The sequence below is a fragment of the Grus americana genome, chromosome Z (assembly GCF_028858705.1).
Source record: "Grus americana isolate bGruAme1 chromosome Z, bGruAme1.mat, whole genome shotgun sequence".
Classification (NCBI taxonomy): domain Eukaryota; kingdom Metazoa; phylum Chordata; class Aves; order Gruiformes; family Gruidae; genus Grus; species Grus americana.
The window spans coordinates 30581887-30607912 of NC_072891.1; the positions used below are offsets into that span (position 1 = coordinate 30581887).

Below are 26026 nucleotides of genomic sequence, written 5' to 3' on the forward strand. Positions count from 1 at the left end.
GCAACTTTATATTAGGTGAATTCAAACTCTATTAAATATCTGCATCTTACTTAATGAAGATAATTAACCTTTGGGACAAGGATTACCCAGGTATCTGTCGTAGGTTTTGTGTCACATGAAATTTAAGTCAACACTGGATTTCTTTCTCATATGTTCCAGAGACTAAAGGGAGGAGATTGTTCAGAGAGTAAGAGTCTTTGGTCTGTTTTAGACAAGTTAGGCAGACTGTTGTAGCCGTAAGGGTTCCGTATTGCCAGAAATCTGTGAACTTGTAAACAGGCTCCAAGATTCTGAGAACAACTGGTAAGGTAGAGGAGGAGACAAAGTTTTTAATTCTTTGAGAAGGGGAAGATGGATGGTCTTCATAAAATGCTGCTGTTCTTAGAGCTCTGAGTAGAGCACTTGTGATAAATGCGTAGACAGTGGTCCTTCTGTGTGCAGTTTACAGTTGGAACTGATCACAAAATTTCATTTAAATGTATGTTCCAATAGCAATCTTTTTAGTAATTTTCTTAAAGAAGAAGGTCTTGCAAAAGAGTGTCTCTAAGTACAAAAGTAGGATTTTTTATAAAATAAGTGCTTACAAATGTGGGTGATAAATTAGAAATCAATTGGCAAACTGCACATGCAGTTGTAGATATAATTTATGTAAATCAAATTTGCAGTTGTGAATGAACAATCTTGAAATAAATACCGCTGAACTTACAAAGAGCAAGTAGATACAGAATTTTGGAAGTAATGATTCTTACAATCTGTATTAAGAAATAATTAACCGACCCTTTTTGAGGTGAGATAACTTACTTTGATGAGCACATCAGAAACATTTGTAAGATAAATCTGCAAGAACTTTGTCATTTTGCTCATAAATGCCTATTCACTGTTTGAATGGCAGTTTCTGTTCTGAGATTTTTGCATTTTTAACTAACAATAATTACTAAAATAGGGTATGTAAATTTATGATTTAGATTCTGAGGTGGTTTTTTTTGGTGGCCAGTGGGATGCTAGTCATGCAGAAAGAATCTGTTACTAGCTCAGACAGAACGTCACATTTTTATTGCAGTCAAACTGCAATAGGATAGTTTTCAGAAGTCTGACATGAATTCATGGGGAAAAATATTCTGAATTGGTATCTTTCTTCTCAACAGTTACTCCTTTCCACTTTTGCTGCAAAATTGAAGAAAGGGTAACATTTCTGAGTACTTCTGGTGACCAATTTTCTTTTCTTGAACTTAACACACAATGATGTCCCTGTTTAGTCTTAATACATTTCTCTTAATGCTATAAGGTTACATGAAAGGAAAATTCAATGCTCCAACTTAATATTTAGCTGTTTAAATACTTCCTACACTGAACTGAATTTGAATTGTGTTAGAAACTGCTTTCAGCCTCTGTGAATGAACTGTGCTGAAAACCCCAGTATTGATATTACAAGTATGAAATTTATTGTAAATTGTTAAACTGCTAAACAGAGTTATCCAGAAGATGAAAAAGTTTTAGATTTGACTTTGTAAGAGGAATGGGGAGAAATTGCAAAGACAAACCAAATATTTATGCAAAATAAATATTTTTATTAGAATTCATAAAAATATATAAATGAACTGAAACAATTTCTGTGTTTTTCTGGAATTTGAAACAATTTAAATGAAGTTGCTGTGATACAGCAGTGAAATACAGAGCAATTTGAACAGTTTGTGTGTCTGCTTGCTATTTGTAAGTGGAAACATAGGCGCTGCAGGGATTTAAGGTTCTGGGACTTGATCTGTATATATTTTTAATTATCATGCAGTATTTGTTGAGCTTCTTGTAAAGATTCTATTTAACTTACAGAATTCGCTAAGTTACTGCTACTTCACAATGTTCATTGTCTTTAATGTTATTAAATTAGCTGCACTTTTTTGATTTTTTTCAGAGATAAGATGTGTCACCTTATCCATCTGCCTGCCAGCATAAGACCTCTCAATAGTTTATTTCTACAGTCCTAGTTTTAAATGACTTGCACATATGTGGGCTCTCTTGCTCTTGATTGAAAGTTTCACAAGAACAGGTGTTAACCCTGTCCTCACTACTGACAGGGAAATGTTATATTTTGCTTACTTAAGAAAGTTTGTAGCCTTGGTCCAACATAAGCGTATTTTCCACTGTGTTCCAAGACATTATGCTTTCGTACTGTGTATTGTGGGCATGTATTTGATTCCTTATTTTTTAAAAAAACCTAACTTTAATTGATGGTTGAAGTGATAGTTGACATAAATGAGTTACACAACTAAATTTCTTTGATCCTGTGTATATCTTCCTAATAGAAAAATTCTCTTACAGTCACATTTTTGGGTAAAAATATACCCTTGCTATCAGTTTTAGTAGAAAGATTTGACGTATATGTCCTCAGACACTTTCATCATTTAAGTGTTCTTAATTTTTATTGGGGAGTTAAGACCTCTGTTGAATATTCCGGGATTTGGAGTGGTAAAACCTTGACTCTTTCTATCTAATATTTGTTACCAGGCTTTAGAATTCATATATGTTCTCCTCTGTTTAATAATAGCGTTAAAAGTGGAGAATAAAGATCTCTCAATTTTTAGCTCTCCGGTTCTTCAGCTTTAAAACAGATGAGGAAGATGTTCTTTGCTTTTGTTAAGTGAAGTGAAATTAAAAGCAATTAGACCAGAAACTTTATACAGTCTGCCCTCCAAAAAAACTTGTGTTTGGTATAGTGTTAGAACTAGGTTTTCTTCCAGTGTCAACACTGTAAAGAATACACGTTATGATATGTTGTGATATATTTGTGTCGAACAAGTTGATACCAAAGTGATATGAAAAGAATGTTACTAATTATGCATACAGTTAAGAAAGCAGTGCTTTTTAGCTGCTGAAAACTTGAGAAGGATTTCTGATATAGCCTCTTCTACTACCCATTGAAGGATTATGGAGAAGACAGAACCAGACTATCCTCAGAGGTGCATAGCGAAAGCACAAAAAATAACAGTCACAAATTATGTAAGTGAAATTCTGATGGGACTTAAGGGAAAGAAAATTTACCATGAGAGTGATTAAGAATCACCATCATTGAAGATTTTCAGAACTTACCTAGATAAGAGCTGGAGAAACCTGATAAAGCTTTGGAGTTACCACAGATTTAAATGATGGGTTGGGATGTTTGGCTTCCTTTTCCTGGTGTTGGGTGTCTTCTGCTCTATATATTTTTCAGTACTAAAGGTTATCTGTTCTTTGCCAGTGCATAGAATTCTTCTGTTGCGAGTGTTCTGCTACCCTTCTAGAATCATAGAATGGTTTGGGCTAGAAGGGACCTCATCTAGTTCCAACCCCCCCTACCATGGGAAGGGATACCCTCCACTAGACCAGGTTGCCCAAAGCCCCCTCCAACCTGGCCTTGAACACTTCGAGGGAGGGGCATCCACAGCTTCTCTGGACAACCTGTTCCAGTGCCTCACCACCTTCACAGTGAAGAATTTTTTCTTTATATTTAATCTAAATCTACTCTCTAGTTTAAAACCATTACTCCTTGTCCTGTCACAACTTGCCCTTGTAGACAGTCCCTCTCCAGCTTTCCTGTAGGCCCCTTCAGGTAGTGGAAGGCTGCAGTAAGGTCTCTGCAGAGCCTTCTCTTCTCCAGGCTGAACAAGCCCAGCTCTCTCAGCCTGTCTTCATAGGAGAGGTGCTCCAGCCCCTCTGATCATCTTCATGGCCCTCCTCTGGACTCACTTCAACAGCTCCATGTCTTTCTTGTGCTGGGCAACCCAGAGCTGGACTCAGTAGTCCAGGTAGGGTCACATGAATGCAGAGTAGAGGGGGAGAATCACCTCCCTTGACCTGCTGGTCACGCTTCTTTTGGTGCAGCCCAGGACGCGGTTGGCTTTCTGGGCTGTGAGCGTGCATTGCCAGGTCATGTTGAGGTTTTCATCCACCATTTACCCCCCAGTCCTTGTCCTCAGGGCTGCTCTGAATCCATTCTCCAGCCAGCCTGTAGTTGTGCTTGGGATTTCAATGATCCTTGTGCAGGACCTTGCACTTGGCCTTGTTGAACTTCATGCATTTCACACGGTTCCCTCTGCATGGCATCTCTTCCCTCTAGCATGTGTACCACTCCACACAGCTTGGTGTTGTTGGCAAACTTGCTGAGGGTGCACTTGATCCCACTGTCTGTGTTGCTGACAAGTATGTTAAACAGTGCCAGTCCCAATACTGACCTCAGAGGAACGCCACTCGTCACTGGTCTCCAGTTGGACATTGAGCCATTGACCACAAGTCTTTGAGTGCAACCATCCAGCCAATTCCTTATCCACCAAGTAGTCCATCCATTGAATCCATGTCTTTCCAATTTAGAGACCAGGATGTCATGCGGGATAGTGTAGAAGGCCATGAAATTTGTCAGGCACAATTTGCCCTTAGTGAGGGCATGTTGGCTGTCACCAATCACCTCCTTATTTTACATGTGCCTGAGCATAGTTTCCAGGAGGATCTGCTCCATGAACGCTGCTCATTTACAACCTTTATTGTAGAATATTTTCATTCATTATTATTCAGTGCTTTTGCCCTCTTCCATTCTGAAGGTTAAATTTAACAGAATCGTTTATGCAGAATATAAAACAAAATTTTCTGTGGAAAATCTGGAGGAAGGGGTACTTGGCAGTTCAGCAAGTAACAACTAAAAAGCGAGGTATTTAAAAACCTGCTGAATAAGTATTGTGGAAATTCATGTGTGCCATGGAAAAATGCATTTGAAGTGCTTCATAGCAAATGAAAGTGTGTTTATAAAGTTCAAAAAAGTGTCTGTCTTTGCCTGTATACTAAACATTCATGTGGTCTGTTTCTTCAATATTTTTTCTTTTATGACAGTATAATACACAGGTATTTTTGGAGGGCAGATTGTTTAAACTCAATCTTCGTGAGTCTTCATGTTTCCTTATTCAGAGCCCATGTGTGCATGGTCACCTGTATTAATGTGTAATAAGATAGGAAAAAAACAAGTGGTAAAGAGGCTTTATTAGGACAGGCTTGTGACTGTGTGTATTGTCACACTGCTGAATCTTCTGAAAGTTTTAAAATTTGAAAAGGAAAATTTCCATATAGCATTACAAAATTTATGTTCTGTAAATGCCACATTTTAGAGCCTTTACAAGAAGTTTGGAAGGCTTTTGGTCTTTCCTGAGATACTTCACTGGAATTTTGTTTTTATTCTTACTCTCATCAAGCCTAGCCAAGAATCCTAATGCATAGGACTTTGAGGGAGAGAGAAAGTCTACGTAATGCATATCCAGAAAGCTCAAAAAAATGCCCACTTCTAAAAACTCCTCTCTGCAGAGTCACAGACTTGCAGCTGGAACTGTCAGGACTGAAAACAAGTGCTCAATATCTTACATCACAGTTTTAGATTTTTATAGTCCAGATGGATTTCAAGATCCTGGGTCTCTATCAGTGATTAAGGAAAATATAACTTGGACAATGTAACTTGAGGGGGAAAGAAACATTTCTTTGAAAGGCAGTTTTGAAAACAATGTAATTGGAAGTAGGTGCTATTTAAAGTAAATTCTGAGATTTAGAAAAGTATAGTAATGGATAAACATTGCAATAAACCCTATTTTATAGTATAAAACAATAATGCAGTTGTATATTTTGTTTTTTGTTGTGGCGTAGTGGTGGTTCTTTTAAAGCAATGTGCTCAGCAAGAGGAATTTGTAGCTTCCTTTCTTTTCTTAAAAAAACAAAACTTGAGGCAAAAGTAAGTTAATGGAAAGAGCTGAATATTTAGAGTAAACTTGGGGCTATTTATCATAGCTTTTATCACCACCAATAAACGTATAAACAATTTTTATATTGACCTAGTAAGTAATATCAGTAATTTTAACTTTTTAAGTTCCTTGAACTCCTCACCTCACTTCCCTATTTTTCTGTTGAACTGCTTCTTTTTTCTCATTTACCCATGAGTCATCTTCCTTTCTGTCTTATCTGGTCTTTTCCCATCACAAAACCATTTTTCCCTACTAAACTTCTGCCTCATTCTCCTTTTTTTTAGAAGAGCTGAAATCCTCTCTTCCTTGTTGTTTATCTCAGACATTTACAACCTTTACTTTATTGAAGAATATTTTTATCCCCCAACCTCAGCATTGATGGACTTTCAGTTCTTTAGTACTCTTCAGCTATCCACTTGTGTAAGATCTAGTGACTTAACAACTGCTGTCATCTCAGAAAAGTTGAAACTGCTTTGAGATTTTGCCTATGTTGCAAGGGCCAGTACGAACAGTGAAGCTAAAGAGAGGGCAAAATTACCTGCTTCTGTGATCTGGACTATGTATAGATGAAATAGATGTAATTTCACTTTAAAGTGGCAGGAAGAGTGGAGGAGGAGTAGATTTGGTGTCACAGAATCATGAACAGTGGCATGGTCTTTGGAATTCAGTGATCCATGGCTTGCTAAAGAATATGGTAGCGAGCCAGAAGATTTCTTGATTTATTTTAAAGGTTTTTTAGGCTTTTCAAAATGGTAAGAACATTATTTGTGCACCACAATGCCAGAGTGAAGTGGGTAAATGCCGTTACCTTTTTTCACTCTTGGTGGACATCTTCAAAATCTAGCTGACTGTTGTACATTGCCTGAAGGATTGCTCTTCATATTTTTTTCTCTGACATGCTAAGTATTTTTGGAAAGCTCACCAAAAATCTATGCCACCTCTTTTCATTGATGTATTGTGAAGCTCAAGGAAGTCTTTATTAAGTGTTGTTAAAATTCAGACTTAAAGCCACTGCATTTGCAAGTGCTCTAAGGTACAAGCACTGTTCGCTTCAAACTGTGCTTGCTTTCCTGGAATTTCATGGACCAGCAGTTTTCAGCAGCTTCTTCAGAAGGTGATTTCTATTCTTGCAATTGATATTCCAAGTTCTTGAGCACCCAAGATGGTAAAAGATATTGAATGTTCTTTGTCTGGCTCAGACTTTAATCTATATAAATTACAGAGCAATTGTACAGAACTTTGATACCATCTGGTTCAATTTCTGTACGTTGTTGGATTTTGGCAAAGAGGGCCTGTATCAGTGAACAGGTATTCCTTGACATGTGTGCATCAAAATAAATTTATAATATTAAGCTGTAAAGTAGGCAGACTTCACTGCATGAGTTTCACAATGAAGTATTTGTCCAACATGCTAGTGAAACAGTACCACACCCTGATGCTTCTGTATTGTATTTCATGTTTTAGTTTGAGGTACTCCAAATGTGAGGGTAATTGTTATTTTTATTGGACTGTATAGTCATAGTTCTTCTCAAAGAATAGCTCATGAGGCTATCTGGATATCCCAGGAAACTTTAGGTTGTACTTTTGTTCTTGTAGAAAATACTACAGCTATCCTGATTTGAGAGACACATTTTTATACTCTATGTACTGTTAAAGAAATTTGATGGAATTTAGATTTGACTAACCAGAGAGGTAAGTTTGTGATCCTATTACCTGTTCCAGGTTATATGTCTCCACACCCATCTCCACTAGGAGCACCAGAGCATGTGTCCAGTCCCATGTCTGGAGGAGGTCCAACTCCACCTCAGATGACTTCCAGCCAGCCAGGACCCATTATACCAGGAGACCCACAAGTTATGAATCAACCTAACAGAGGTCCTTCCCCTTTCAGCCCTGTACAGCTGCATCAGCTACGGGCTCAGATTTTGGCATACAAAATGTTAGCTAGAGGTCAGCCTTTACCAGAAAACCTCCAGCTTGCTGTTCAGGGCAAGAGGACCCTGCCTGGTATTCAGCAGCAGCAGCCTCCCAGTGCCTTCAACAGACAGCCTGGTAAGTGAATCTAGGCCTTGTGTCATTGTGCAGGAAATTCTTAGAGATCTACCTGTGGAAAATTAAGAAACGGGTGTCATGCAGGGCTACAATTTGGGACTGTATTCTGGCATCTAAGTGAACAGCAGCCTTTGGTTTTAAGCTCGAGCAAGTGCATAAAACACATCTATTATTAATAGGATATTGTAAAAACTGAAATAAAAGTGATTTCACTCTACAGTGCTGTGTCTATCCTGATTATGCTTCACATTTTTTGAATGTTAATTATACTTTACTGATCGCAATTTTACTATTTTTCTTAGAGTGAATTTTCAGTCTCCTGTTGCTATGCAGAAAAATAGATAAAAAAGTCTGGAGCAAGTTGACTGATTATTTAGGTTGTTCAAAGTATAACAAACGATGTATGGTGTGCTGTCAAGTGCAAAATGTAAGGAAAAGAAAGTGTGGTTGGTTTGTTGTTTTTTTTTTTCTCCTCGTGACAATAGATGTTACAGTGCAGTAAACAAGCACATTTTGGTCCTAAGAAAACTGTGTTACATTAAACACCCTGCACCTGTTAGTTTCTCAACACTTCCATTACTGAGTTTGCATTAGAAATCAAGGGTTAAGATGATACTATTTTCTTTTTAGTAATGATTTGCATAATTTCACTGGTCACTTCATGTCAGTGGATATGGCTTTGCTACTAAGGGGTTTTTTTTAGGAGATAGGATTTTAATATGCTTCATTACATGAATTTTTTCTACTTAAATCCATATTTAATGAAGAAAAATACTACTTGCCTGAATAGACTAACATGCTAGAAAGCAGTATGATTTTTGAATACTTGGAAATGCTTTGTATCTTAATGTTTCTTTCCTCTGTCAAATTGCAGGTATTGGGTTGCATACAATGAGTGGTGCTGCAACTGGACCGGGGCCTGCTCCAGCGGTGCCTGGACATACAACTGCCATTACCCCTAAAACTTGGACTGAAGGTATGCTGGAGTATAATGCTAATTTTATGTCATGTACAGAGTTACGATTAAACTGTGGGTAGAGTTTGGGGAAAAGATGCAGGGAAAAAGGAAAGGTAAAAAGGTATGCATAAAAATAGTGTAATCTTACTGGGCCTAGGACTTCTATCAAGGAGAGTGTAACCATTTATTCATCCATGAGTGACTTGACCGCATGAAGTTACTGCAATTGTTAGGCAGCCTGAACATGAAGCACCTTTTTACAATCAGAATGAAATAGGTAACCTGCCTGAGAGACACCTGTAAAATCTACTTAATAAGTTGTGTTCTGAACGTGCATAATTGCAGCAAGCTTGTTTTCTCAACTATAGTCTTTGCTACTGTGAACAAAAGTTTTCAAACCATGGTAAAATTAGAGTGCCTTGGTTTTTTTTTTAATTGGATTGCTTTGAAAGTTCAGTGTAGTCTGTGAGATCTAATGAACAGTGTAACTTTTTTTCCCCTGTGTGATAATCAGGTTTTGAATCAAATCCTTCAGATTTGGGTTTACAGGCTGATTTTATTCTTTGAAAGTAGAGTGGAAGAAGTATTGTATTGAAAGGAATTAGAAATCCCTAGTAATATATATTGTTGGAAGTTCTGAGGGTTTTTTTAGAGAAACTTGAAAATAAATACAGTATCGCATGCAGGCTTGCAAATAACATAGGCTTCTCATATGGTGGAGATGTTATGCTATATTGTTGCTTGTGGGTAAATCTGGGGACAGTGATGACTCTGTGACAGTTGATGTCACAAAAAATTCTCTGTCATTAGTCAGCTACTTAGGACAAAATAAAAAGAAAATGAAATGCTAGTATATAATTAGATGTGGAATTCCTTTTCTTGGAATACTCCCAATGAATACTTGCAATTTGAGTAGGATAATAAAGAGGGGGAAAGGTGTTTCTTAAGAGATTATATGTATGAGTTTACCAGGCACCGTGTCTTCTAGCTCAAGTGCTGCTACTAAAAAATGCTGGCAGGTACACAGAATTGCTAGATGGATAGTTTTATCTAAATAATCCAGTATGTCATAATAATACATCTGTCCTGTTTAACTGTAAGCTGTGTACTGTTTTGTCTTTTTTCATTGCTGGGTTTTTTATAAGAGAAAACTTGTTTGTCATAGCTATATCTGTTTTATTTGATGTATTTTTAAAGATTATGCTTATTTGTTTAAATTTATTTTTCATTCATTACGCAGTTGCTCATGGTAGTGTCTGTTTTACAGCTCAGTTTGCATGATTCCCTGAAAACTGAGACTACACAGAGGCTTTTGCTATTCTTGCTTTCTGTCCTTATTTTGTATAAGCTGAAATGCAGTGTTGCTAAATACAGAATTTACAGCTCGTGGTCAAGCTCCTTTTCTGGAGTTTGATGCAGATGTTTGAATGACAAATGGTGATCTCTGAAGGCATCTTTTTATCTAGATTTCAGGATATTGGGTTTGAATTAAGGTTGATTGCAAGATTGCAGGAGTACTTTGTAGTTGTTAACTATGACTCCTCAGACAATTAAGTTACATACATCTTTATTGTTGCAATATCCGTTGTCAGTGACGATTTTTGAACATCTGAATGCATGGGTGACTTGTTGTCATAATGGTGTACTGAAATCTATGACCCTTAGTGTCTGTAAATGGCAGGTACTATTTTCATGTTAACTGAGGTTAATTTTCAAGGTTGTTAGAATGCCATAAGAGGAAAAACAATAATCAAATTCCTGGTATTTTAAATACTTAAATATAATTCATAGGAGATTGTAACAACACAAAGGCTATTTATACAGGACAGGTGCTTCTAAGTACATTTGTAGAAATTTTAATATGGCTGTTTAGTTCTGAAAGAGCTCTAAAAGCAGACCTGCTTGTGCTTGTTGTCAGGTTGTGATTATAGATGCCTTTTAAGTGGTACAAGGATAGTGAACAAAAGGCAGAATTAGGTCCTACACTTGCACGAAATCAGTTCTCCAGCTGTTTTACTTCTTCTAACGCTAGAATTAAAAGTCAGCAGGAATGGGGAAGGAAGTGGCATGCGTCATAAAGTTTCAGGTGTTTTGTTTTTCTTTGGACCACTTCCTGCAATGTATGGTATACTTGCACTTTCATATGTTTATTCAAATACAGACTGTAGTATATCTCAGTGCACTTTTTCTGGTAATGTTGAATGTTTACCTTAGCTTCACGTTCCATCATCAGAAACCGCCTTGATTTTCTCCCTGCGTTCTGTATTTCATATGAATAAGTACTTTTTATGATTCAGGCCAAGCCCCAGATATGAGTGTCTCCAACACGCAGCAGAAGCTTCCAGCACCTCCCCCCAGTGGGAGGCCTTCTCCTGCCCCCCCTGCTGCCCAGCCTGCTGCCGCCTTGCCTGGGCCGTCTGTACCACAGCCACCGCCTGGACAGCCTTCGCCCATTGTTCAGCTGCAGCAAAAGCAGAATCGCATCAGCCCTATCCAGAAGCCACAAGGACTGGATCCTGTTGAAATACTCCAAGAACGTGAATATAGGTAAAAGTGAATAACAAGATTCAAATGCATATGCAGACTGTTGTTTTTCACTTTCTCAACTGAAACACCTTGCAATCAACTTCTGCAGTGACAACAGTAAAACCTGAGTTTCCAGAGAGAGACCATGTCAAAGAGAAGTACAGAAACAACAGACCAAACAATGATTTAGTTCTACCCCAAGTTATGAACTAGTAAAGCATACTGGCAGTGTCACTGCAAACCAAGTAAGTTTAAAACAGGCTCAAGCACTTTTCTGAGTTAGTGTATTACTTGGATGCTGCAAACGCCGAAAGTTAGGAAATCAAAATCCTCATAGTCTACAGAGAAACCAATTCAGTGCAGAAAGTTTCCAGAATTATAAGCAAAAGGGAAGTTAGAAGAGAACAGTGGATGTCAAAAGGCTGATGAGTTAGTGGCCACAGCAAAACCAGATTTTATTAGCGATGATGGGGTTGGTGGCATTACCAAAGAGCAGAAAGAATATTGAGGAGGTCACAGGCAAGATTAAAAAAAGATGTTACCAGGAAGCATCATCTTTAAAAGTTGCCTCCTGACTGCCCTAATTAGATGGTGAATTATATTAATTATGAAGTATAGAGGATGAAATTTCTTGTGGAGTTAGAGACTTCTTCCCTCTTCCCATCAACAAGTCTATTAACCAGTTGACCTTGAGAATCTGCCAGGCGGAAGGATCTTGACCTGCACCTAAAATATGTTTCTGAGCATTACCAGTCAGAGGGAGGAAACTGCACTTACCATATTTGCTTGTTTTGGACTGATGATGTATCTTCCAGTTACTATATCAATGAGTTTGTAGTGGAAGGTAGCCAGAAGGGATGGTGATCTCACTGAAGACTGGTTTAATGACTTTTGCTTTCTGAAGGTGAAACACTATGAAGTGTTTTAGGATGTGGTGCCATGTCCAGAATTCAGGCCTTGATCCCAGAAAAGCTCTTACTTTTTGCATAAGATAGTTTATTGGCATGTTGTTGTGGTCATTCTGTCAGTCTTACCCTTTTTACCTTAGGACTGAATGACCATAGCTGTTTCAGCATGAGCGATCACTATTTTCTAACATCTTTTTCAGAAAGCTTGTGGAACACACCATTATATGGTTTCACAGTTGCTCTGAGTGGAGAATTATAGCACTAACCTGAGCCAAGAATGGTGTGGCCAGTGTAATGTAACCTTTTCTCTATCAGTTAACCTCAAATTATTACTCCTCGTGTCTTTCCAGTGCTGCTCCATTGCAGTATTTCTGCCAAAGTATTATGTCTTAGTGTGCATAAATGGAGGAAAATGAGGAGTGACAAAATAGTGGTCTTGCATTTACTAATGTGGAGAACCAGTTGCAGATGCAGTGTATCCATTACATTCTGAATACCCTGATCTTCTTGCCAGAGTAAATGAGATGGAAGTTTGATAGGAATTTGGGAGCAGAAGGATTTTATTTTTTATTTTTTACAGTAGCACATAGATAATGATCCAAGCTGTTGTAATGTTGAACACTGCTGGAATTTGGTTTTCTTTGTGTACCAGAATGCTTAGAACTTCCAGAAGTCTTTTCATTATTTAAAACTCTGTAAGTAACATTAGACAAAAACTTTGAAAAAAGCAGTTTAACAGCTTTTGTGCTTTGGACAATGCAAGACTTAGCTTTAGTACAGGCAAGTTTAGTAAAGAAACATGATGTATTCACATTTTCTTCATAAAAAGGGAATAGAAAAAAAGCCAATATAAACATTTGTATACTGAAACTAGTGATGTCAGTGAAAGCTCTGTGGCACAGTTGTCTCTTGTGGTGTCTCAGTAGTTAACTTTTTTTAATAAAGGGGCATTATACTTTGAAATACTTGGAAAACTCTTTGAATTACTCATGTTCATGAAAACACAGAATTATCACATAGGTATTTTAAGGATTTATATTTCAAACATATAGATAGATGCAAAAGGTGAAATGTAGGTATACTGCCTTATAGCGGGAAAGTGTGAACTTTGAATCTGATTAATGTAGAAATTCTTGAAAACTACAGATTAGGTTTACTTAGTGACTGTACTGGTTTTGGCTGGGACAGAGTTAAATTTCTTCATAGCTGCTAGTATGGGGCTATGTTTTGGATTTGTGCTGAAAACAATTTTGATAATACGGGGATGTTTTAGTTCTTGCTGAGCAGTGCTTACACAAAGTCAAGGCCTTTTTTGCTTCTCACCCCACCCCGCCAGTGAGGAGGCTGGGGATGCACAAGAAGTTGGGAGGGGACACAGCTGGGACAGCTGACCCCAACTGACCAAAGGGATATTCCATACTGCATGTCATCGTCAAGCTCAGAGATAAAACTGGGAGGGAGTTTGACACGGGCCTGCTGCTCTAGGGCTGGCTGGGCATTGATCAGTTGGTGGTGAGCAATTGTTTTCATTTGCATCACTTGTATTTCTTGGGTTTTATTTTTCTCTCTGTTATTTTCTTCTCTCTTTTCCTTACAATTAAAAAAAAAAATTCTTTTTAGTTCTTAAGTTGTTTTTATCTCAACCCACGAGTTCGTTTCTCACTTTTACCCTTCTGATTCTTTCTCCATCCCACCAGGGGTCAGGGAGGGAGTGAGTGAGTGTCTGTGTGGTGCTTAGTTGCTGGCCAGGGTTAAACCATGACAGTGACCTCGAACATGGTGTTTCTGGACTAAATATCTGAAGTGTGCTACTGAGGAGACAGTAATTTAGTACTAATTCATGAGCTACATGATAAAAAGTTAATTGCTGAGGTGTTTAGCCATTTCTCTTATTGTATACACACCTCTCAAGAGCATAACGGCAGACTTTTGGGGGAGAATACATGGTACTGCATACATATTTCCATTTCTTAATGGGTTATGTACATGATTTATGTATTAGAGCATGTCTTACACACAAAACAATATTGTAAACATGAAATACTTTAGGTTTTGCTGTTATAGAATTACATCTAATTATTTTTTTGTCAGTGATAGCAATTCTTTTTTCCTTTGCTTGGTACTAGGACATTATGTAGTTTGTTTCATCAAACAATTCATCAAATAGGCACTTAGTAGTACAGTATAGTGTTCCTATTCATTAACCACATGCTAAATAGACCGGTACAGATGGAGAAGCAGTAATGCACCTATTAACGTATTGCAGGATCTGGAAAAGCTTTGAATCTAATGAAACATCAGCAGACTGCTTTTTCTCCCTGAAAAGCCTTGATCTGATTATATAACAGGCTCCAGCGTGTATTAGCAAAGAGAAAAAAAATGGAGAGTTAATGTTGCTGTCAAATTTACATGGTTGTGCCGAGAAGCTATTTGCAGCATTTGTTGATTTGACATGAGGTTATATGATAATTGTTGTTAATCTCTGTGTGACTAAAGGTGGATAAAAAGAAACTTAGATATCTAAAATTCTTATCAATATAAGAAGTTTAAATTATTCATATAGAGAGAGCTGTTAAACTTGTTGTGTTCCTTGAAATCTGGCCAGAATGAAAAATTCATACCGTGCTTTTGTAAAACTCTCCTTAACACTTTCTTCAAAATAAAGTGCTACTTTTTAATCTCACTGAATAGATCTCTTAAAGTTAATAATGTTATTTTTTAAAACAGCTAATAGTGTTGTAATTTAAAAGTGTTTTATTACATGGAAGGGCTTTTTTCTACCTTCTCATTGCTAATTTAAAAAAAAAAATACACTTGCTAGTGTCCTGTAGATTGTCTGTGTTTTCTTTCTGTTATCTGCAAAGTCTCTGTTTATGTATCTTCATGGCTTACTGCTTGGCACACAGAAGGCGGCTGTGGTGAGAAACACCTTGAGTAGTTGCATGCACTTGGGTTGGGATGTCTGTCACGAAATTCTTTTAAAAATCCTACTGACTACTCAGGAAAATACTACTGCTATTACTATTACCATTAGTACCCTGACAATACAATTAGTACTTCTAGGAAAGTCTGAAGAAACCCTTCAAAATATGTTCCTTTTTTTTGTTTTATATGTAACCCCTCTGGCTGCCATTTTTCATTATTCTTCCATATATGTGCTGTAGATTTTCATTAGTATTTAAACTTTGTTGACCAGCACTTTATTTTAATAGAGAACGGACCTGAGTTTCAATGGTAGTTTTCTGAGGTAGTATCTGTACTGACTTAGAAGTACTGATTTTTTTTCCTATTCCTTCCCTCTGGCTGGATTGTAAAAGGAAGATAATCACCCTCAAAAGTGTAGAAGGTGTCATTGTTTGTTGCTCGGTGCAGACCTCTGTTTTTTGCAATCATTTCAGCATATGGAGGAAAAAAATAGGAGGAAAAGTTATCCTGGAAATACTAATCTCCCTTATAATTTAATGATAAAATTTCACGTGCATTTATTTTTGATCAGCCTTTTTATAATCCTGAGTTGAGAACAACAGAGAAATGATTAGCACTGTGAAGAATCTTTTATATGGGAATGGAGTGCTTAGTGTGATGCTAAGACATAATAAGCACTCTCTATAAGCTTGCATTATGTTTAGTTATATCTCAAGAAAGTTGTATATTTGGATTTTTATTAATAATTAAGATGACAGAAGTATAAACCCCAGCCCAACTTTGGCTATTGCTTAAATTTCTACTGTGTAAGCTTTTATGTCAGCAGGCACTTTCACCTATTTTATTCTGGGAGTTAAAGTAACAAGCCAGTTCTGGCAGAACTAGTAAGTGAGTATGTCACTTGATGTTTGTTTGTGAAGTGACTCATCCGTTTAGATACCTAAAACTATACAATGTGTTAGGAAGAACCTAGATTAACTTCTTGTGCCTGTCCTCTTGTACAGTAGAAGAAGGAGCACTCAGCGATAACAAAATCAGCTGCCTTAATAAGTTCACAGCTCAAAAAAGAAGTTTGGAAAGGTTGTGACTGCTGCCCTAAAGTTTCATTAAAGTCAGTGAAACTGGGATTTGGCTATGACTGTTTTGTAGGTGGTGTTTCAGGAGAAGCATTACAGCTATTTCGGAAGTGAAATAGAGTAATAAATCATAGTTGTGATGCATGATTACATCCATGTGTGAATAAGCAACAGGCAGAGCACCCATCAGTGATGTAGAACAGTATTCTCTTTGTACATCTTGGCTGCTTTTTTGTGTGGATTTACAATAGCACATCTAATCTCCAAGAAAACCACTTAATTCTCAAGATTTTGCATCCCTAGATGCACTAAAATCTCTTCTTAATAACTGGAATGCCCAGTGACAGGTGGAGTTGTACGAAATGTGCACTTTTTTTAGTGTAGTACATACACTTGAAAGAACAAAATACGCCAGTGTCATTTTCTGAATGAATAATTTTCCTGTGGGAGTCATGAACTTCTCTGGGCCTGGTCAAGTACTTGTAGCATTTAATGGAACTTTCTCGTACTAGGAAGTAACTCTTCTTGATGTACTTTTCAGTCTGTATGAAAAACTTACCTAATTCTGCTTCAATTTTTTGCTCTCTTGAGGACACAAAGTTAATTTTTTGCAGTAATGCAGCATTACCTCCTTTTTGTTGTTCCAGGAACTTCAGAAGTCTTTTGGTAATATAAAAAAATAAATACTTTAAGAAGTTTAGGAGTTTTAGGAGGGAGTACTATTACAGAAGAGATACTGTCTGAAACTGCAGAAGTGATTCCAGTTGCTTTTTAGATTATACATAAATCATGATGTATGGAGTTACTGCGAGATGCTAGTATTTTGATTTGTTCTGACTCCATATATCAGGTGCAGCCATTTTGCCTGATGTGTAATTTACTTTCCAGCTGTGAGGCTGACATGTTCAGTGTATGAGAGTTTATGTCACTGTGCTAATACTGTGGAGTGATGAGGGGGCAAAAGGGCAGGGGAAGAACAATCACTGTATGCAAAGAAGCCCTGTAGAAAGTGTTTTCTTTCTCCCTTCACGGTGGTTCCAAAGCCGTCATCACAGGAAGACAGCAGCAGACACCTTTTCCTAACATGATCTGATGTTCTGTGCTTTGTGAAAGTAAAAGAAAAAGGAAGTTCTGTGAGTCCTGTGCTGTATAGAGAGATGAGATACCTTCCTGTTCCTGGGCCTTTAAGTTTTTGATTTTGAGAGAGAGGACTTTCTGGTTTTGGGGGTGGGGGTGTCTTTGGTTTTGGTTGAGGTTTTTTTTAGTTTGGGGTTTTTTTTATGGGTTTGATTTTTTTTTTCCTGCCAGCATGTGGGAAATAGAGGGCATTGATTCAGTTGAACTTAGATGCAGCTTTTGGATAATTTAAAATTTTGGGGTCTGTTATTTTAGTGCATTGCCAAAATTTGCAGTTCATAGAAATGCTTACTTGTAAATAAAAACACAAAAACTTTGTAACTGTTAGCTCTGTGATCTTGGTTTTCAATGTGAAAAATAGAAAAAAACAAGTTCTGTCTGGCCTGTCCATTATTCTCTCTTTCTCTCTCTCTCGAATTTGCAAATGAATGCAAAAGGAGCTTGTAAAGGAAGAGTGAAATAGAATCTGATTTACAGTGTAACAGCTATGTAAGTGTTAATACTTTATTAATGAACTTTTCATTTGTCAATAAAATAAGCAAGTAGAATTCCAGATGTTAAGGAAAGTTCTGTCTGTGTCATCACCGACTACACTGTGCATAGAACAACACCCATCAAAGAAGCTTGAAAACAGAATCCTGTATAGTATTAGTAAAATAAAATTCACAAGTTTCTTTTCACGCATATACTTTTAGTCAAAATGAAAAGAAGGGCCAAGGACCAATTTCATTATTTGATAATTTCTTTTCTTATTTGAAAAGGATACCTAATGTCATCTCTGCAAAAGCCTCTTAGTTCAGAAACAATTAGTAGCCAAATAAATGCCTGAGAGAAATTGCCTTGTTTTTACTGTATAATTTTGATAACCACTTACAGATTTCTCCTGGTGTCTTATCCAATTTTCTATTTACTTAGGCTTCAGGCTCGAATTGCTCACAGAATCCAGGAACTGGAGAACTTGCCTGGTTCTCTGCCCCCTGATCTGCGAACCAAAGCTACAGTGGAGTTGAAGGCACTTAGGTTACTGAACTTCCAGCGCCAGGTAATGCCTTTTGCTTCAGGAAGATTCTCATAGAGGTCACAGCCAAACGTATTCAGGTAGCAGAGAGTAAACTGGCAAGAGATTTTGCAGCAGCACTGAGCCTAAGCAGGAGATTTTGCATGAGAGCAAACTTGACCAATAAACAAGTTACAGAAATGTTTAACTTAGATTTTATGTTTTTATCTTAATAAAAATGTGCAAGTGTTCTTTTGGCTTCCTGCTTTATCTTTGTTGTGCCTTCTAGTCTATAAAGCGTGTCCATAATGTCTTGTTTTGTATCCAAAAGTTTCTTTCATAATAAACATGACATTGGCACTAAGACAAAACAAGACCTGGACAGGCTGCAAGCTGATTTTCCACACAAATCCCAAGGGACACCTCTTTCTGGCCATGCTTCATATTTGTCATGAGTCCCCTTGTTTTAGGAAGAGTTGTATGTTGGTGTTGTGTGTGGTGTTTCTCTGTGAGCTGTTTCAGGATTTCCACTGTAGCGCACAGACTGAAAATTAAGCGTAACGAGGTCATACCTAAGATATAAGTTGGTTGTTGACTGCACGTATTGGCAAATGAGTTTCAGAAAAGAAATCATGCTGCCAGACTCTTACAGGCCTCTTGCCATTGGCTTTTCCAGCTAGTTTGGAAGAACAAAGATGTGATTTGGCAGGTCAAGCAAAAATACTTCCTGACAGAAGTCTTGGCAGTACTCGTACCATGATGTCCAAGTCTTCCTTCCCTCTACCTTGGCACTCCTTTATAATGAAGTTTTGTCAGAGGTCAGATGAAAAGCAGCAGGCTCTCCCTGCTTTACTGCTGGGACTGTGGCAATACTGTTCCAATCTCTTAACATTTACATCTCCCTGCTGTCTCCTGTGTAGCTGGCAATGAAGTGAGCTGTCAGCTATGTTCAGGTCCAGCTCTATAAAGTACGCTGTGTATGTTGTTCATTCGTGTTTTACTTTGATGGTGTAATATCTTGGCTAGCCCCTTTCCTTGCAGCAGGACGATCATTTGCAGCATCTTGTAAAGAAGGAAGAAATGATGATTAAGACTGGTTAACACTTTTGGCCATCCTGTGCAGACTTAAGATTTGTTTAGGGAGACAGACATAGCTGCTACAAGTGTATAGGTGCTGGATCTCTTCAGAGCTGTAATGGAAAGGGAAAAGGAGGCTGGGGACATCTTCTGGACTGTTACTGTTTTACTCTGCCGTACTAGTGTTTAAAGTTACCTCTCCATGTATTAAAATGATTATTTTTTTTTAAGTTTTTTTTTTTTCCCACTGGTAGCTAAGACAAGAGGTGGTAGCTTGCATGCGTCGTGACACAACACTGGAGACAGCACTAAACTCCAAAGCCTACAAACGAAGCAAGCGCCAGACTTTGAGAGAGGCCCGAATGACAGAAAAACTTGAGAAACAGCAGAAGATAGAACAGGAGAGGAAGCGTAGGCAGAAGCATCAGGTATTTTAACTTCCTAGCTATTTGCCCCATGACAGAAATGCACCTTGCTTTGCTGTGCAGGTCTTCTGTATTATGTATTTTATTTACCTTTGGAGTTTCTAAGATTATAAAAAAATGCCAAATCATGTGATAAGCAATTGGAGAATGATAAGGTTAGAACTTATGTATTCCTGATTTCAAATCCTGTGCTTTGTCCAAGTATCTGCACTAACTTGTTTCTTTTTCTAGGAATACCTGAACAGCATACTGCAGCATGCTAAAGATTTTAAAGAGTACCACCGATCGGTTGCTGGGAAAATTCAGAAACTTTCTAAAGCTGTGGCAACCTGGCATGCCAACACTGAGCGTGAGCAGAAAAAAGAAACTGAGAGAATTGAGAAAGAAAGAATGAGGAGACTAATGGTAAGGAGTAGAATAAGGAATATGATTATTTTATCTAAAATTACATACTGTATCCTTTTAATATTTTGTATACAGTCTCAGCCACACCCGTGTATTTCCTTTGCAGAATAAACCTTCTGTAACTCAAAAAGTATAAATCTAAAACTGTTGCAGATTGATTATGTGTATTTCTGATGATGGTAGTGAATGTGACACTGTTCATTTAAACCTATAGCTACTTCTTTTTTTTAAGTTTTTTGATAAGAATAATTGTTTTTTTCTACCAGCATGAAAACTTAGCACAGCCACTTCTGTACAATGTCACTTAATCTCATTAACTTCACATACTAACACTGTTATATTATTGCAGGAGTATTGATCCATTATAGAAGTACTGGACTGTGCTTTATTTCTAGGTTTATAGCTTTGGAGATTCCATATGATCAACTTGTTCATGGCATTACTCCGCCACTTCTACATAAAGCTGATTTCACATGTGAAAACACATAACAAATAGCAGTAATGCATGTATCTTGAGAATTGATAGCAGTCAGTTCTACCCATTAATGCTCCAGGACCATACTCATTCTTGCCATTTCATAGTTTTCCCTTCCTTGCACCTGCACAATATCAGTTGTGTCATTCATAGGACAGAGTAGAATGGGTTTGTGTATAACCATGTCTTTTCAGAATGCTGTGGAACTAATCAGTGGGTTGCCTACATTTCAGGAGTTAACTAATTCTGGAATTTAAAGTGTAGACAGATTAATGCTTATGCACGAGTAGCAACTGGGGTTGGAAAAATTTCGTCAGGACATTGGTTAGCTCTTGTTTAACACTTTATTAACACTTTGCCAACATAGAATTGAATGGGAATTGACATGCTTAACTTTGAAACATGCTGGTAAAAAACAGTAAGTATCTAATATGGGTGCAGATGTAATGCAAAACCCTAGTCCCTGTCCAGAATCTATTCCTACCATGAATAAGGACTGAACAGTTTGGTTTTAAAAAACACAAAACGAAATGCAGAAATAATTAAATATAAAAATGATAAAAATATAGAAATAAAAGTGTATGTAAAATGTAGATGAAGGACTTGCATAAGAGAATAACAAATGTTTGGGCCCTAGAGCATTTCTTAAAATTCCATAGTAATCAGCATTAAAGAGCTTTTTTATAATTAGAGATAATTGCCAGCAGTCTATCTAACCAAGCTTGTAAAAATGTTAATTATTAGAGAAAAAAGAGCTAATAAAAAAAAAGATAATCTTGATATTTTAGAAATATTTTTGTACTTCGTGAGGTTGAGCTTATGTCAGTCTAACATATAGTATCATAAATAATAAAGATGTCCACTGCTGAAAAATATGAAGTAGATTTGAATGTCCAGAAATGGCAGGGGATACCAATGCTTCCAGAATATTAGTGTTTTCTTCTAAGATTCCTTCACCAAGGCTGTGGTTAAGCTCTTACCATAGATACAGCACGTCATAGGCATTTTCAGTTTGGGTCTTTGCACTCAGAAGTCTTTGCCCCTATTGGTCAATTAAATCCTTCTGCAAAAGCAAACTGTGTGTGTTAGTGGGGTTATTTTGCCTATTAATTTTACTCCAGTTGTGATAAATTTTGAATTTGAAGATATGTACCAGGGTTTTTTATAAACATCTTCTCCTCTCAGACACTTGATGTGTTCTAGGAAAAAGTGCTGTGTCTAAAACTGTTTGCATATCTTTTCAGGAATGTTGAATTAATTCACATATTGTCCTTCACTGACTGTGATTAGAAATGGTGATCGTGTCACAGCTCGTTAATACTAGTATATATCACATGCAGGAATGGGGATGGGTATGATTTAAAAAGGTACTGTCAAGACAAGCTGGAATGTATAAAGGAAGTATGTGCTGCTGTGGGGGGAGTAGGTAGGGTCCCTTCCACAAGGTGCAGACCTTCAGGACCAGACTGCTCCAGCGTGGGTCCCCCATGGGGTCACAAGTCCTGCCAGTAAACCTGCTCTGGCATGGGCTTCTCTCTCCATGGGGCCACAGATTCTGCTCCAGCGTGGGCTTCCCATGGGGTCACAGCCTCCTTCAGGTGCCTCCACCTGCTCTGGTGTGGGATCATCCATGGGCTGCAGGGGGGCAGCCTGCCTCACCATGGTCTTCACCATGGGCTGCAGGGGGATCTCTGCTCCAGTGCCTGGAGCATCTCCTCCCCCTCCTTCTTCACTGACCTTGGTGTCTACAAAGTTTCTCACATCTTCTCACTTCTCTCTGGCCGCAAAAACTACTGCTAGGGTTTTTTTTCCTTCTTAAATATGTTATCACAGAGGTGCCTACCACTGTCACTGATGGGCTCGGCCTTGGCCAGTGGTGGGTCTGTCTTGGAGCTGGCTGGCATTGGCTTTATTGGACATAGGGGAAGCTTCTGGCAGCTTCTCACAGAAGCCAGAGCCACCCCACTGCCAAAACCTTGCCACACAACCCAAATATATTTGGCTATATTACAGTGACTGTGTATTCAGTAATAATAATGATATGATGACCATAATAATAATTCTAAAAATTTAGGTTTTGAGTGTTGTAGTTCTGATGGCTTGAACATTACAACTGAATTTTACAAGGAATTTTAGAAGCTCAATTTGAACATTACAGCTGTTGTTGCCATTTTCTGCAGTTCTGGTGTCTCTCCAGAAAGGCAGGAAATTTTTTTGTATCTCCCAGAGTGCTGTCTTTTAAAGTAATCATCTTTAAAATATTTCTTGGTCGTGTTTAGTTTTTATAAGCCATTGTATACTTCCTTTATTTGTTGTTTGAGCCCAAATTGACAAAGGCATGTCTGCTGCTTTCCTTGTATTTTTCTGACATACCCAAATGCTGCATTATATCTTCACATGATATATGTGAAGCACATGAAAATAATACTTCCTGATATGTCTTACCCCTAACAACACACTTATAAGGATGCAGAAGGTGCCAGAATGATTCAGAGATACGGTTTACCTGGTGAATCCTGTCTCTGATAGTGACCCGTATCAAAGATGAAATAACACCAGAGTAGAAAGGTGATAGATAATCTGCCCAAAAGAAGATTTTCTTCTAACAGGTAAAAGAAAAAGATTTGTATTCATACTGGAAAAAAGACTAAATGCAAGTTCACATCCAGCTCCCATATTCTTCCTCTGGTTATGGGCTACCTGCACTTCATGTGTTTGAAAAATCATCTCTATAGGAGACTTACAAAGCATCTCTGTTATGGGAATTTTAATCTGTTTGATGTGATGTTAAATGATTTTTTTTCCCCTTACCTGTCATAACTGCTGCAGTTTCTCTAGTCACTAGTCCATGAGAGCAGGAAATACTTAGAATCATAGAGCCACTGAATCCCAGAGTCACTCAGGCTGACAGGGAGCTCTCTAGTTCAGCCACCTTCCCCAAGCAGTACCAACATCAAGTTCAAAGCAGGTTGCTCAAGGCTTTTTTCAGTCATGCCTTGAAAATCTCTAAGGTCAGAAATGACACAACTTCTCTGCCTGTTGAGGTCCTTCTGAAGTGCAGCCCAGTCCTCAAGTATATTGACTGGTATCTGCAAACTTGAATAGAGTGCTCTCCATACCTTCCTCTGGGTCACTGATAGAAATGTTAAACACAACATGCCGCAGAATAGACCCTGTGGTATCCCTCTTCTTACTGTCTCTGGATAGAGTATGATCCTCTGCAGCCCTGCAGAGAAGGTCTTGGGGGATTATAAAATATTATATATATAAAATTGGTGGCTGAGAAGCTGGACGTGAGCCAGCAATGTGCACTTGCAGCCCAGAAAGCCAATCGCATCTTGCGCTGCATCAGAAGAAGTGTGACCAGCAGGTCAAGGGAGGTGATTCTCCCCCTCTACTCTGCTCTGGTGAGACTCCACCTGGAGTACTGCATCCAGCTCTATGGTCCAGAGCACAAGAAAGACATGAGCAGGTGTAGAAGGTGGCCATGAAGCTGATCAGAGGGCTGGAGCACCTCTCCTATGAAGACAGGCTGAGAGAGTTGGGCTTGTTCAGCCTGGAGAAGAGAAGGCTGCAGGGAGACCTTCCGGTACCTGAAGGGAGCCTACAGGAAAGATGGGGAGGGGCTCTTTATCAGGGAGTGTAGTGATAGGATGAACAGTAATGGTTTTAAGCTGAAAGAAGGTAGATTTAGATTAGATGTTCAGAAGAAATTTTTTACCATGAGGGTGGTAAGGCACTGGCACAGGTTGCCCAAAGGGGTTGTTGATGCTCCATCCCTGGAAGCGTTCAAGGCCAGGTTGGATGGGGCTTTGGGCAATGTGGTCTAGTGGAGGGTGTCCCTGCCCGCAGCAGGGGGGTTGGAACTAGATGATCGTTGAGGTCCCTTCCAACTCAAACCATTCTGTGATTCTGTGTTTCTAGGATTCTGTGACCCATTAACACAAATGTATGGCCCTTTGGGCCGGATCATCCAATGAGTTCTTTACCCATCTGTCCCCCTACACAGATCATAATGACCTAAGATAACACATGGTCGTTGACATACGAGTTGGTTGGTGTTTCTTTGGAAGCATTTCTGTCATGGCTGATGTCTATTTTGTATTACTAGGCTGAAGATGAAGAAGGCTACCGTAAGCTGATTGACCAAAAGAAAGATAGACGCCTGGCCTACCTATTGCAGCAGACAGATGAGTATGTGGCTAACCTGACTAACCTGGTATGGGAGCATAAACAGGCACAAGCAGCCAAAGAGAAGAAGAAGAGAAGGAGAAGAAAGAAGGCAAGTAGTCACAGCTGGTATTTTTAGGCCATCTCTTCTTCAAATCCAATTTTAGTGTTGATAAACGTAGTGATACCTAATTGTCATACACATACCAGAATATCTAAAATCATCTACACTGCCAAATTCTTAACTCATCTCTCTCCACTGAAATATATAAGAAATTTGGTGTCATTAATTCCAAAGAAGGTGAGAAGGAGGCAGGATTAGAAAATTGTGGGCTGTTAACTTTCATTTGCTAATACACTTTCTACAAGCGAAATTGGGCCAGACATGTAAATTAGGCTTAAAGTACCCAAAAAGGATCCAGTGGAACCAGAATACATTTTATGTTATAAGAAGATGGGAAAAGCTTGGTTTGTGCAGCTCTTTCATATAGGGTAACTTTTTTAGACCTCCACATTTTACACTTGGCTCAGTCCATTTTGTAGTACCATTGGAAATGACTAGAGAGAGAGAACTTGGGTAGGTTTACTATAGTAAATGGATATCTTCCTGTAGTACTGTTCGTTGTGCATTCTTAACATTTAATTGAATCTTTTCAAAATTACCTTTCTTTATATGAAATACTTTACCCTGTGAGAGAGACTAATTGTGGAAACTGAACAGTGCTATTTTTGAAAAAATAATTCTATGTGTGCAATAATCACTAAGACATTATTTGTCATTTTTGTGAGCTCGGAGTACACTTCATCTCTTGCAGGATGGATAAGAGGATTTTTATAATCCATTTCCATGCCTGCTTTGCTACTAATTACTGATACAAATATTAACATTGTATTTACATGGTTTACAAGCAGCATTCTAAATATGGTAATAAATACCAGCATGTAAAAAATTCCAATTTCGGAGATAAATGGCCTAAAAACGCTCCATGTTTTCTCCTGTCTCTTTCCAAAACCTCTGTGCTTTTTGTTGAGAGTATGTTCTTAACATATGAACAATCCTCTGCCTACAAAGTTAAGATGTAACTTACACGTGGTTCTTGACCTGTATTACCAGTGAGAACAGACCTGATTTATTGTATGGAATTCAC

At 38.1% G+C, this 26026-nt stretch overlaps 1 protein-coding gene across 9 annotated transcripts in view; it reads left to right on the forward strand.

The window, feature by feature from the left end:
- The window catches only part of SMARCA2 (SWI/SNF related, matrix associated, actin dependent regulator of chromatin, subfamily a, member 2), a 120557-nt gene that overhangs the window by 25247 nt on the left and 69284 nt on the right, over nt 1-26026 (forward strand). For all 9 annotated transcript variants that reach the window (XM_054809018.1, XM_054809024.1, XM_054809023.1 and 6 more), the window contains 7 exons: nt 7470-7799; nt 8674-8775; nt 11055-11304; nt 18245-18371; nt 19658-19831; nt 20060-20233; nt 24820-24990. In XM_054809018.1, coding sequence (XP_054664993.1) covers nt 7470-7799; nt 8674-8775; nt 11055-11304; nt 18245-18371; nt 19658-19831; nt 20060-20233; nt 24820-24990 — 1328 coding nt within the window. The remainder of the gene's footprint in view (nt 1-7469; nt 7800-8673; nt 8776-11054; nt 11305-18244; nt 18372-19657; nt 19832-20059; nt 20234-24819; nt 24991-26026) is intronic.